The 13616-nt window shown below is 48.3% G+C and overlaps 1 protein-coding gene across 2 annotated transcripts; it reads left to right on the top strand.

Moving 5' to 3' along the window:
- Positions 1–877: 877 nt before the first annotated feature.
- Arg1 (arginase 1) lies at positions 878–11720 on the top strand. Of its 2 annotated transcripts, XM_010639125.2 has the most exons (8): positions 1015–1152; positions 4661–4733; positions 7093–7267; positions 8772–8931; positions 9964–10058; positions 10349–10453; positions 10572–10708; positions 10943–11720. In XM_010639125.2, the coding sequence occupies exons 1-8, from the start codon at positions 1096–1098 to the stop codon at positions 11110–11112; spliced, it is 972 nt and encodes a 323-aa protein (XP_010637427.1). In that variant the 5' UTR covers positions 1015–1095; the 3' UTR covers positions 11113–11720. The 2 variants fall into 2 exon arrangements, with proteins under 2 accessions (XP_010637426.1, XP_010637427.1); XM_010639124.3 differs by lacking the exon at positions 4661–4733 and having other exon boundaries at positions 878–1152.
- Positions 11721–13616: the final 1896 nt, after the last annotated feature.

The raw sequence follows: 13616 nt of genomic DNA on the forward strand, positions 1-13616 counted from the left end.
ACTCCTCCTATAAGAGAGCACATGGGGTGTTCATCTGAGTCTAGCTTATCTCACTTATTACTTTATGGTCCTCAGTTCCATCCATTTTCCTGCAGATGACTGGACTTCATTCTTCTTCCTGGCTGAATTATACTCCGTTGTATCTAACCCACCTTTCCCTTGTCCACTCCCTTATTGATGGGCATAGAGGCTGTGTCCAGTTTAGCTCATGCGAGCTGCCCTTCCGTCAGTGTGGGTATGCAGCCTCACTGTCATACACCGTCTTTAATAAAAGCTCAGTGTTCGCTAGACGTGGTGATGTACATCTGTCATCCCAGAGCTCAAGAGGCTGAGGCAAGAGGACCACTGTGAATGCAAGGCCAGCCTGGGCTTGTGAGTCCAAGGCCAGCCTAAACTCTACAGCGAGACCCTGTGTCAAAAACCCAAAGAAGGAAAGAAAAAAAAAAACCAAACTCAGTGTTAGCTATTCTTATATCTTGATTATGATGTTACAGTGTAAAAAGGTTATTTTTCAAGAATGGTATCAATCAAGTAACTGATTTTTAAAAATAATAATCAAAACTGTAGTAGCACATTTCCCTGAGAATGTATGGCTATGTGTGCAAGAGACCCCAACTCAGGAGGCTGTGCTGGGTGGGAGCATGGAGCCTGGCCAGGCCCAGGCCAGGCCCTTTTCTGCAGCTCCCTTCTGGACTCCAGGCCTGGAAGACGTGAACACCTGACCCTGGGGTTGCCCAACCAGAACCACTGTGCTCCTTTCCTACACGGTTGTGAAACTATGGAATTGGCCCTTGTCGAGGAAGATGAATGTCATCTAGCTGGCTTTTCAAAGAAGGGTGTGAACAGGAACATGAATAATACTCACTTAATTAGAAACCTAGGCTTGGACATAGCAGGCTTTTTCCACACACCAAGAATTTGCAAGATTTCTGTTGAGAGTCATGCCTTTTAGTGGGCAGAGCCAGCTGACCTCATTAGAATAAAGTAAACAAGTTCAGCCCATTATAAGTGGGAAAAAGATGCATCCTCATCTGCGGGCTGCAGAGGCGGCCACCAGCAGGAGAGCTCAGGCCATCAGGACAAGCCTCAGGCAGCATGAGTTCCAAGTCGAAATCCGTGGGTGTCATCGGGGCCCCTTTCTCAAAGGGACAGGTGAGTAAAAAGCCCTGCTTGGAAGGGCTGGCAGGGGAATTTTTGGACTTTCAAACATGTGAGTTATTACGGTCTTGTTAATTAAATTTTCCCTTACGTAATCTGGCCAAAGGGTGCATGTTTTAAAGTTTTCTTACCATTTTGTGACATTATCTTGCCATGGTCTGGGCTCCACACCCCCGCTTAGGACCCCTGTTCTCTGCCACACTTGGTTTGGTGTAAATCTACTGAATGTTTGCTCACGTTTAAGGGGAAAAAATTTTTTTTATTTGAATCAAAATGCACCATTTCTGTGTAGTAGCTCCTTCTCTGGTTTTAGTTGCTCTTGTTGGCTTGAATGTCTCCTGAGGATGTAGAGGGAGAATTTTAAGAATACCTTTGCTTGACTGTGTAACAGATGCTTAGAAAGTTTTCATGGGTTGGTGGCCAGCTTTAGACTTCTTCTAAATATCAATTGCTTTATGTGACTCTGTGAATGATTCATCTTCTCTCGGGGGTTTAATGATTCTATAAAAGTTCGGGTAGAATCCTCCCTGTACTTCTCTTGGGATGGGGAACAGAAATCCTGCATGTGGGCCATGCTGACAGGAAATGAGCTTGTGAATCTCCAAGACCGCCTTGGGCTGGGGATTTAACTCAGTGGTTTTGTTGCGTGCCTCACAAGCTCAAGGTCCCGAGTTCAATCCCCGGTACCAAAGAATAAAAATAAATAATAAATAAATTGTCACACTCACTCCGACAGTTAGGAGATGACAGAATGCGTCAGACTTCAACAGGGTCTGTGCTGAAAGAAGGGGAAAAAACCCAAAGAAGATAATTCACGAGCTGAACCTCCTGATACTGATTCTTTTTTAAAGCGGTTGTTCCCAGTTGCTCAGAATCCAGGACTTTCTTCCCCTCTTAGTTTTGAATACTGTGAACTCTGACTTTTTATTGCAACACAACATTGGGAGAGCTCAGGGCTAGAAGCCCAAATGACGTTTGGACTGTGAGTAAATACTACTTCTCTTCCAAAGACCTCTCCCGGAACACAGGGGCATTTGCTGACCTGTGTTTCTTTTCAGAATCCATGATAGGCTCATCTATTCTTGGGACAGATTATGACTCAGATAGAAATGAAAAAACTGACCAAAAATAAGAAGGAAATAAGAGGATAAGGGAGAGAAGGAAGGAGGGAGGGAGACCAGACAGGTTCTGGCCCGGGGCCTCAGCGATCCCTAACCCTAACTGACAGCCCCTTCGGGGGATAACGTGTTGAAACACAGCTTGGTATATTTCCGCTCTGTAATTCCCCCAGAACGCCTCCCGTTGGAGCATAGCCACAAAAATGAAGCTCACTAGCTGGTTGTAGTTATGGACACCTGTGATTCTAGCACTTGGGGGGCTCGGGTAGGAGGAACCCTGGGAGTTCAAGGCCAGCCTAGACTACATAGTGAGTTTAAGGGCAGCCTGAGCCACTGTCTCAAAAAAAAAAGAAAAAAAAAGAAAAGAAAAAGAAAAGAAGCTTAATGTCATGATTGTAAGGACTTGCTGAGATAAATTGCTCTATATTAAACCATACATTAGAGGCAAAATATGGATAAGATGTAAGCATTTGTCCCTACCTTAAAAAAATGGTTAAAGGTAAAAAAGAATAGAAGGCAGATGACCACAATTTGAGGAAGAGCTGCTTTCCTTGCCTGACCCCTTGCAAGGCAGTGAGTAAACAATGAAGCAAGCGTTATTTTTCTCTAGGTTATAACAGAAAGGCTATGGAGCACAAAAAGCAATGTCCAAAGTGGGTAGATAAACTAAGTAATGAGGAAAGGCCAGTCACAGCCAATCTTGGTGTTGCACTCTTGTAATCCCAAAGCTCAGGAGGCTGAGGCAGGAGGATTGCCACAATTTCAAAGGCCAGCCTGGGCTACATAGTGAGTTCAAGGCCAGTCTGGACTACATAGCAAGAGCCTCTCTTAGGAGAAAAAAAAAATAATGAGAAGCAGTTTGAACCAAACAAATAGAAAAGAATGCTAGAAAAATGTGTGAGAAAGTCTATGACTGTCTTACAGCAAATAGTGTCACCTCAGGGATGAGGTTTGTTCTAGCTTCTGAAGGGGAAAGGGCATAGGGGCCATGGGGTAGCTGCAGGATACACTGTGTGTCAGAAATACTCTGCTGCATACAGGGTCCCGGGGGTAAAGAGGTTTAGACCAAAAGCTGCAACGGAGGAAAGACAACAACAGACACAAGATTAAAGGCAACATAGGAACCAAGTAGCACTTTACTGAGGGCCAAACAGGGAGACATTACAACTGCTAAGACATTGCTTTGTAAGTACAATTTTGAATTAATTCACCACAAAGAAATGATAGGGCCTGGGAATGTAGCTCAGCGCAAGGTCCTGAGTTTGAGTCCTGGCACGAGAGAGAGAGAGAGAGAGAGAGAGAGAGGGAGAGAAAGAAAGGGAGAGAAAGTCAGTCTGCGGTGAGATACACTCATGACCCTGAGGTGATTATCACAGCGTATAGAGGCTCAGGACCTCACACAGTACTTTATACACAAGTCAGATGTCATATGCCAAGCAAAAACTAAAATAAGAAAAAGAGAGTGGAGTAAAAGAAGCAAAGTTGTTGGAGAGCAGGTGGGGTCCCTTGTCATCAGGGATGGGAATTCGACTTGGCCTATGCCTGACACCCGGGACAAGTCGCCCCGTCCCGAGCCTAGAGACAAACACAGGTCTTCTGATGGATCGTCTCAACTGACAGAAATAAATAACTGTGTGTCTGACGGATCTGTTGGAAAGCAGAATGAGAAAGGTGCAGGACAGGGCTATTTCTTTAGACCTCTACCAGCCCAGGGCCCAGCAGGAGGGGGAGCAGCAGCTCCCGTCAGAGCTCGAGTTTCCTGGGTTGGTCTTATTTGTGCTTTTGTCTCCTGGGAGATGAGTTTTCCTGTATCCCCAGCTTTCTGCTTTGAGGACCTGCCTGTAGGTTTGTCGTCTGTGCTGTCCCCCCGATGTGCGGAGTTTCTCCCTCACCTGTCCTGTTTTCCTGACCACTTGCTCCGGAGAGAGGCGGTCTCAGCCTCCACCCTGTCCCCAGCCGAGTAAGAAGCACCTGTTTCCACCCCAGGACACAGGGCACCTGCCCTGCGCCTGTCACCACAACGCTATGTCTGCATTTTGTTTCCTTACAAGCAAAGGCGGGCACTGTCTGGTGTTCGTTGTCCTGTCCCCGGTAGTATGTGTGCCACATGGTGCGGTGGGAACAGGGGGTGCTGATCTTGGAGCCCAAAGACCCGGGCGGTCCCAAGTGCCTGCCAGCCAGCAGCCGTGTGCCAAGGAAAACTCCTTTCATTTGTCGCAGGAGTGATTCCGCTTACCTCACCGCGAAAGTCACCGAGAGAGTGAGAATTGCCTGGTGAAACAATGAGAGCTACTCTTCCACTGATCACAAGATGAAAAAGCGCTCATTGTGTGCTTTTGAAGGTCAGGGCATAGACTGAAGTTCTTTATTTTCTGACCATTCAGCCTCGAGATGGGGTAGAAAAAGGCCCTTCAGTGTTGAGATGTGCTGGTCTGCTGGAGAAACTTAAAGAACAAGGTAATTTTTCAATTGAGAGGTGATCGCCCGATTCCCTCCCTACTTCGGGAACACGGACCGTGTCTCGAGTGCTGTTTATACCACAGAACTGTGGCACCGGCTGCGATTTTAGAACCACATTCTGTTAAAAAGCAGGGCAGGATCCAAAGCGTCAATAAGCATTGTTGGTTGGAGATCTTGACTCAGGTAGTTTGTCTTTCTCTCTAGCCAAACTATTGTACAAAAGCACCTATGCGTGCAGGGAGTGGTGCCCGGTGGGTGGGACGGGGACTGGGGAAATGAAAATGAAAAACAGCCGGGCGTGGTGGCGCAAGCCTATAATCCCAGAACTGGGAGGCTGAGGCAGGAGGATCGCTGCGAGTTTGAGACCAGCCTGGGCTACACAGTGAGTTCCAGAGCAGTCTGAACTACATAGTGAGACCCTGTCTCAAAAAACCAAAAAAAAAAAAAAAAAAAAAAAAAAGAAAGAAAGAAAAGAAAAAACAGCAGGCCACAGGAAGCACCCTACTCAGGAGCGGGTACTCGAGGAGCAGTTGGAACCCTCCTCTGTCTCCAGTGGGAATACAAGTGGCTCAGTCACTTTGGAAAGCACTTTGGCAGTAAACATCTATTTTTCTTTTGACCTAGCAGTTCTACCTCCTGATATTTGCCCAAGAGAAAACAAATATCCACATAAAGGCTTGTACTTAAATAAGTAGCAGCCATGTTTACGATATGAACAAAATGGAAACAGAAAAAGGCCTCTCAGTGGTGAGCGGACACAGAAGGCAGTCACGCCGTACCGCGGGGTGGCGCTCAACAGTACAAAGGACCAGGCCAGCAACACGGAGTCGGGTGCCAAGAAAGGCCCGACATGAAAGGCAGCCTGCTGGGTGATTGCAGCCGTGGGCAGTTCTGGCGAGACAGAAGCACGGCCAGAGAGAGCCAGGCCGAAGCTGCCGGGTGGGGCAGGAGCGGCCGTAGGGAGGTGGAGGCGTTTCCCACGCTGCCTGCCTGGCGGGGGATGAGATGGTAGATGTTGACCCGTGCACTCACAGTGAGGGACTTTGAGTGGATAAGAATTAGACCCCTAAGCGGGGGGCACACACCTGTAGTCCCAGCACTCTAGGAGGCTGAAGCAGGAGGATCGAAAATTCCAGTCCAGCTGGGCAACTTAGCGAGACCCTGACTCAAAATTTAAAAATGGGGGGCTGGGGATTTAGCTCAAGGGTGCTGCTGCCTGCCTCATAAGCACAAGGACCTGAGTTTGATTCCCAGTACCAAAAAAAAAAAAAAATGAAAAAAGGCCTGGAGATGAGGCTAAGTGCAAAAGCAGTAAACTGCTCCTCTGTCAGTTTTACAGGAAACTCTCTTTTTTGTTGTTTCTTCAGTACTGAGGAGGGAACCCCGGGCCTTCACACTGAGCTACATCTCCATCCCTTCTTGTTGGCATTACTATTATACAGTACTAAGGGTCGAAACCAGGCCTCTCACACTGAGCTACCTGCCCAGCCCTTTTTATTTTTATTCTTTGTGGTACTGGGGATTTAACCCAGGGCCTTGGTTTCTTAGCTACGTTCCCAGCCTTTTTTCCGTGTTTTGGCACAGGGTCTCACTAAATTGCTGAATTGCCCAGGCTGGGTTCACCCTTGTGAGCTTCCTGCCTCAGCTTCCCAGAGTGCCAGGATGACAAGCCGGTGCCACCGTTCCCGGCCGGAGCTCTAGTTTTGAAGCCTTTGGTGGGGCTGTTTAGCAGGCAAACCCATATTCTTAGGAACGGGGTTACCCGTAAGTTTTTCTTCTTAAAAGCATACGGGCTTTGTTTCCTGAATTCTCTAAAGTTCGGGGTCAGGCTCAGAGCTAAGGGAATTAACCCGAATATCAGCACCCGAGGCAGACAGTCACCAGAGAGGGAGGTGATGAATCACATCCAAACCAAACACTGTTCATCGTTAACAGCCAGACAATGGAGGAAACATGAATGTACTGTCTTTTGGACCTATTAACTATTTATTAAAGAACCACAGAACCAAGATGAGCCCATTACAGAAAGACAGAAAGCACACAGCAGACAGACAGGGCAGAGACATCAGCAGCGATGTCCCTTGTTAGGTCCAAAGCGGAAAGTTATTGGCCCTGAGGCTGGCATTCTGTCTAACCGGGTCTACCAAGATGAAACAGGGCTTGGGCTCAGCAGGTGGAGGAGCTGGCAGGGAGATCAGCCAAGGCAGCCTGATCTCACCCTTCACGGTGTTTACTGCTTGCCGCAGCTGCTTCTTTGCTTCTGCCTTTGAAAACATCCTGATTTTCTGTTTGGAACCATCCTACACACAGTTTTGCAACCTGTTTTGATAACTGGCAACCTTCTGCTTGACTCTAGAGTGTGATGTGAAGGACTTCGGGGACCTGTCCTTTGCCGATGTCCCCAATGATGCTACCTTTGGAATCATGAAGAACCCCAGGACCGTGGGGAAAGCCACCGAGGAGCTGGCGCGTGTGGTGGCCGAGGTGCAGAAGAGCGGCAGAGTCAGCCTGGTCCTGGGCGGAGACCACAGGTGTCCTGTGGGGCGGGGTCCCCAGGGTGGGAGGGACTCGGCGGAAAGGGGAGTGTGACTAGATCGCCCAAAGGGACGACCCTGTAGACAGAGAAGCACTGCCTGATTCTTTACACCAAACTCTCTGCCTTTACAGAACATTGTACCTATAGGCTATTTTACTATGGAAACTACTGTAGCACTGTTTGGAGTCATGCACTATGTTTGCTGCAGCAGAAAATGCACAAAATGAATGGACATCAGCACATCAGGTGCAGGCTCACATTTCTAAATAAATAGCACCGGGGAAACCCATGGCTTATTCTACTTGAACACTGACAATACACACAACTTTTGTGGTTGGCTAACAATTTCACAGTACGTGCTTTCCATTATAAAACTTCTGAAAGCACACACACACACACACACACACACACACACGCGCGCGCCCCACAAGAAAAAGGTGTGACCCAGGGCTTTGGCAACAAAGCTGCATTCTGAGAGTGGAGCTCAGAATGTCCATGTTCTTATTTTTAAGTGGAGAAATTTATAACTGGAAATTTTAAGAGGAACAAGCAGCCAGAAGAAAAAACCTGAAGGGAAACTAAACATCAGTCAGCACCTGGGCTTTGAGGCATGATTAACCCCCTTTGATAATCTGATACATCACGATTCTGGTTCTGTTTGGGGCTTTTGGCTTTTTGAGACAGGGAGGGTCCCACTGTGTAGCCCAGGCTGGCTCTGGATTCCCGGCGATCCTCCTGCCTCAGCCTCGAGAGTGCTGGGATCACAGGTGTGTGCCGCCACACCTGGTGAGTTCACAGTACTTCGAGTGATACTGAAATGCTCAGAAGCGGGAGGCATCAAAACAGACATCGTTTTGGTTTTGTTTCATACTTTTTATTTTATCAGTAGGTGTTTGCATTACACATCAATTACACTGGCTTGGGGAGTCGGCCCATGTCCATACCTGCTCTGAATTCTTTCCCGCTCCCCTCGGTCTCGGGTCCCCTTGCCACTGCAGTACCAGGACACCCACTCTACTAACTTCTGTGCCCCAGCCCCAGCTCTGCCGCTGGGGAGTCAGTCTGGAGCTGGGACACTGGGGACACACCCAGCCCCAGGTTACAGCAGAGGATCGGAGCCCCGCGGAGCGAGACCCGCTGGACCCCACTTCTGAGATGGCCGGGCTGTGAGAATGAAAGAGCTGCGTTTTAGAAAAACCGAGGGACTTCATCATGAATCCCTGAGTCAAAGGAGAACTTACCGAGAGAGACGCAGGCGTCACGAAGGAGCCAGACCTAACCCGGAGAAATGAATGGCGTTTTATACAGTGTAGGGTGTTAGGGCCCCGTCTGTGAGCCCTCAGGAGCCTGGGCTCCGGGCTCTGCTGTTAGAAGGGCGTGGCGGTGACCCTGGAAGCCGCTGTTCAGACTTGGAGCAGCCGGGGCCACTGCGGCGGCCCCGTACTTGCTGCGCGCGATGGCTCCGCGAACGTGACGTTCACCCAAGCTTCTCTCTCCAGCCTGGCGATCGGCTCCATCTCCGGCCATGCCAGGGTCCACCCGGACCTCGGTGTCATCTGGGTCGATGCCCACACGGATATCAACACTCCTATGACCACCACGTCCGGCAACATGCACGGCCAGCCTGTATCCTTCCTCCTGAAGGAACTGAAGGGAAAGGTAAAGCCGGCCTGTGCCGCAGGGCGAGCAGGGAGCATCTGTTTTTGTCGTTAGCTTTGCAACGGGGTCTGGCTCTGTAGGCCAGGCTGGCCTTAAATTTACGGTGGTCCTCCTGCCCCAGCCTCTTAAATGTGTGCCAGCACGCCGAGCCATTTTGATTTTTTGGTGTAGCAGAAAGTAATTTTTATAAACAAGTTAGAACGGAGTCAAAGGTCAACCAACTCACCCAAGACCCTGTGTCAGGATATTTTGAGGAAGGGGCCAGAACGAGGTCTCTAGTTCCTACCTCCTCCCGTTCCTATTTTCAGGGCTTTTCTTTATCAGTGTTGCTGTACATCATAGACTCTTTTTAAGAGTTTAAAGCCAAATACAGTGATTTATTACATAATATCTTCACCATGAGAAGCACCTATCTTAAATCATAAGAGGAAGGAATTTCTCCCTGGAAACTGCTTTCCTCTAAGAGTCACAACTCCAGATTAAGATCTAACATTATGGAGCACAATTTTTATTGATACGCTGCCGTCTGTCAATAAAATCACTTTTAATTATTATAGTTGTAACATTACTGGCCCTCGTGATGATTTGAAGGGACTCAAACCTCCTTATGAAACACACTCAAAATAATTTTTCTTTGAGACGATGACCAAGGTCGCTTACAAATGTGCAAAATGTCACCAAAGCTGGATCCAGGATCAAGCGGATGTCGGCGATCACAGCTGGGTGTTAAGAGCGACCCCAGGCCTCCCCCGACTTTCCCCCAGCTGCTCGGGCATCCTGGGTAGGGATTAAGGCTGCCCTGAGAAGGAGCTTCTGAGGCCTCGGGTTCGAATCCGGGAAAGCAGCTTCTGGGCCACGGGCAGTGCTAGTAAGGCTCAAAACACCAAGGCTCCTGCCAGCGGAGGCAGGCACCCAGCTCCCTAATTTTGTGATCTTTAAACGATTCGCTCCAAACTTGCATTCTGAATGTTAAGATCCACTCAATTCTGCACCCACCCTCATGCCGCCTACACACGCCCACTTGTGTTGCAGATGCCGGACGTCCCGGGCTTCTCCTGGCTGACGCCCTGCCTGTCGGCCAAGGACATCGTGTACATCGGCTTGAGAGACGTAGACCCGGGGGAGCAGTGAGTTGAGCCCTCCACGGGGCCTGCCTTCACTCTTATTCGTGTGTGCTAGAGGTGTTTACTGGCCAAATCTCTAGGAGAAAACACTTTAAACAACAAGTGAATGTGTGTGTCTGTATTTGTACGCATTTACATACATGTAACTACGGGCAGCTTATAGGAGATTGATTTGCTGTTAGACGCCGCTCTATACGTACATATTCACACAGGTCACAGAAGGTAAATGTACACGTAACTGGGGCAGAGTCAGCCTCACTGACTGCAGATTATCTTGGTAACTTCTTGCACAGCTACATTGTGAAGACCCTGGGTATCAAGTATTTTTCCATGACTGAGGTGGACAGACTGGGCATCGGCAAGGTGATGGAGGAAGCGCTGGCCTACCTGCTGGGAAGGTACGGCGAGTGTGTGCTGGCGGGGAGGCAGGAGGACGCTGGAGGCCACGTCAGGGGTCGAGCCCCGAGCTTCACCGGACACCACCACCAACTTTAACCCTCTCCCGCTCTTTCAAAGAAAGAAAAGGCCAATTCACCTGAGTTTTGATGTTGATGGGCTGGATCCTTCCATCACACCAGCGACGGGCACGCCTGTGGTGGGAGGTCTGTCTCACAGAGAAGGTGTCTACATCTCCGAAGAGATTTGCAGGACAGGTGGGTAAGAACCGGAAGCAGGTCTGAATGCGGCCCATAGGTACCCACGGCTCCCTGGCCTGAAAACCAAGCCCCACGGACAGGTCCAGGCGCCGGTCACACGGTGCAGTAGCTGAACGATTTTCCCTCGGTCACCGTCTGATGTTACGGGGGAGTCTTCGAAGTCAGTATGTACTGATCTGAAAATGTCGAGCTCACAAACTACCTTCTCGCTGTTTGTTGGTTTGCTCGTAGGGCTGCTCTCCGGGCTGGACATCATGGAGGTAAACCCTGTTCTGGGCAAGACGCCGGAAGAAGTCACTCGCACGGTCAACACGGCAGTGGCAGTGACTCTGGCTTGCTTTGGAGTTGCCCGTGAGGGTAACCATGACCCTAAGATGGACTACCTTTCACCACCTAAATAAATGTGGAAACACTACAACCTCACAGCTAATGGCACGATTAGCAAGGGTGGTAATTTATTGAAGCCTGTAATTATCCTCTCGAAGATGTGTTCTTTCAGAAAGGTGTTCTCCCAATTGGTGTAACAAAGTGAGCGGGACAGAAGCCACCTTAGGCCTCTGGTTTGAAACTGAGTCTAAGCCAGCTTGTGACAGTGGCGAGCTACAGCCCGTTGCCAGTGTGGCCACTCGTGTGGTGCCCGGAGGGTGTGGTAACCACAGGGCCTGCGTGCCAAACGTGACTTGAGCAACACAGGAAAAATGTTTTCTAAAAGTGTATTTCTGCCACTGGGAGATTAGCACGTTTGTGCCAAGCTCCTTGCGGCACGGAGTGGACTGGGCCCCCGGGTGATGCTCTGCGGAGCTGCCCGTGACCGGCTCTGCCCACACATCCCCAGGTCAGAGTCCAGGGCTGGCCCCTGGCCCCGTGTGCTCCCCGGGCTGGTGCTGGCTGGGGAAGGCAGATCCCACCCTGTGGGCACCGCCTTCAGCTCCCAGCTTAGGCTGTGGTGGGCGCCCTGTGTCTTGCTGTGAATGTGGAAAATGCTTAATAAACTGCTGCATTCAGGACAGGGCTTGGCTCTCAGGGTCTTTGTGGGGCAGACACGCCAACTCTGCATGGCTTCTTTGAGACCTAGGGTGGCCCAACTCAGAGGCCTCTTGGCCTGGAGAGTGGCTCCGAGTCCACCTGAGACAGATAAGTTCTACCAATTCCCTGTCGGTATGAAGTTCAAGATTTGGCAATTCTAACTTTTGTGGCATTAAAAAGTTTGTTTCCGCTTTTGGCAAAAACTTATCCTTCAATAAAGAACATTAATTTCCAGTTAAAAATGTGCTGGCATTTAAAACATACACACAAAGAAAAGTGCCCCCCCCCACAGAGTGGGTGTCCCGATATTAGAAAATAAGGCTGTGCAACCTAGAATGATACCACGTGTCCGTGCTACTTAAAAGTTTTTTTTTTGTTGTTGTTGTTGTTTTTTAGACAGGGTCTCTCTATGTAGCTCAGGCTGACCTTGAACTTGTGGCAATCCTCCCGCCTCAGCCTCCCAAGTGCTGCGATTACAGATATGTGCCACCATGCCCAGCTAAAATATTATTTTTATAATAAACTTTTTTTTTTTGGCACTAGGAATTGAACTCAGGACCTTGTGCTTGCAAGGCAGGCACTGGCACCACTGAGCTAAATCTCCAGCCCATATAATAAACTCTTTATAATAAAATTTGTCTGCATATTTCTAGATACATACAAGACACACACACTACCCGACTACTATAAAGATTTAAAATACGTGAAATCATCATCCCCCAAACATTGTTAAGGTCTCGGTGAAGCTATTAACACTCTCTAGTTCTGGTTTCCTCATTTGTAAAATGGATAATCATAGGCTCAGGCAATCTCCAACTTTACTGACACTGGATGATCTTATTTTACTTTTTCTAAATTTCAAACAAGGTATTATTGTTGATGTTGTAAGCACAGACTACTATTCAGATGAGCTTATGAGAAATACAAGCTATTCCTGAAAATCTATTCAGGAGCTGGGGAAGTCAAACTGATTATTTTATTTCTAAAACCTGCTCGTTCAGATCGGCATTTCACTTAAACTATCTGTGGCTTGGGCTGGGGATTTAGCTCCATGGCACCTCGCCTACCTTATAAACACAAGGTCCTAAATTTGATCCCCGGTAACAAACAAACAAAAAAGATAAATTACCTGTGGCTTCCAAACATCCCAGCCTTCATTCACTGCAACTACAGTACGTCTTGTCAGTGAAAATCCCTGAACATCCTACAGACTCCCTGGGCTCAAGGAGTAGACTGAGCAAAGAGGAAAAACAAACGTGAGTCATGTCAAAAGAAGGAAGCACCCCGCCTCCCTCACACAGGACCCTGTGAACTCTGGAATGAAGCAGCCTCCACAGGGGAGTTTTTATCGTGCTGCTTTCCCAGATCTGTGTTAAGGAGCTTTGCCAGACATGGTGGTGCACGCCTGTGATCCCAGCATCTGAGAGGCTGAGGCAGGAGGATTACTGTGAGTTTGAGGCCAGCCTGGACTACACAGTGAGACCCTGCCCCCCCGCAAAAAAAAGCCCCTACACTTAATTTCTCACATGTAATACAGAATTTTAAACCTAATTACTGCTTCTATTGCTCTTGTATAAGTACTTTATCAAAATACTTCTAATTATGATTTATCCTTCAAGCAGTATACTGTCTAGTACAGTAGTGGCATGTAATTTTTCATATAATTTAGCTCAGTTCCACATTTCCCATGTCTAATGGCGGTATGCAGTTCTAACTGCTGTGGTGGGTAGGTACAAAGCATTTCTGTCACTGCAAATGCTAGACCGCACAGATCTGCTACAAAGTCACCAATTAAATATCTTTTTAGGACATAATGAACACAAAGGCATTTTCATCCCTCAGCTATATTCTTTTCTTGGGATTTTTTTTTTTTTTTTTT

Source organism: Fukomys damarensis, unplaced genomic scaffold, assembly GCF_012274545.1.
Source record: "Fukomys damarensis isolate Sample0158 unplaced genomic scaffold, DMR_v1.0_HiC HiC_scaffold_14, whole genome shotgun sequence".
Classification (NCBI taxonomy): Eukaryota; Metazoa; Chordata; class Mammalia; order Rodentia; family Bathyergidae; genus Fukomys; species Fukomys damarensis.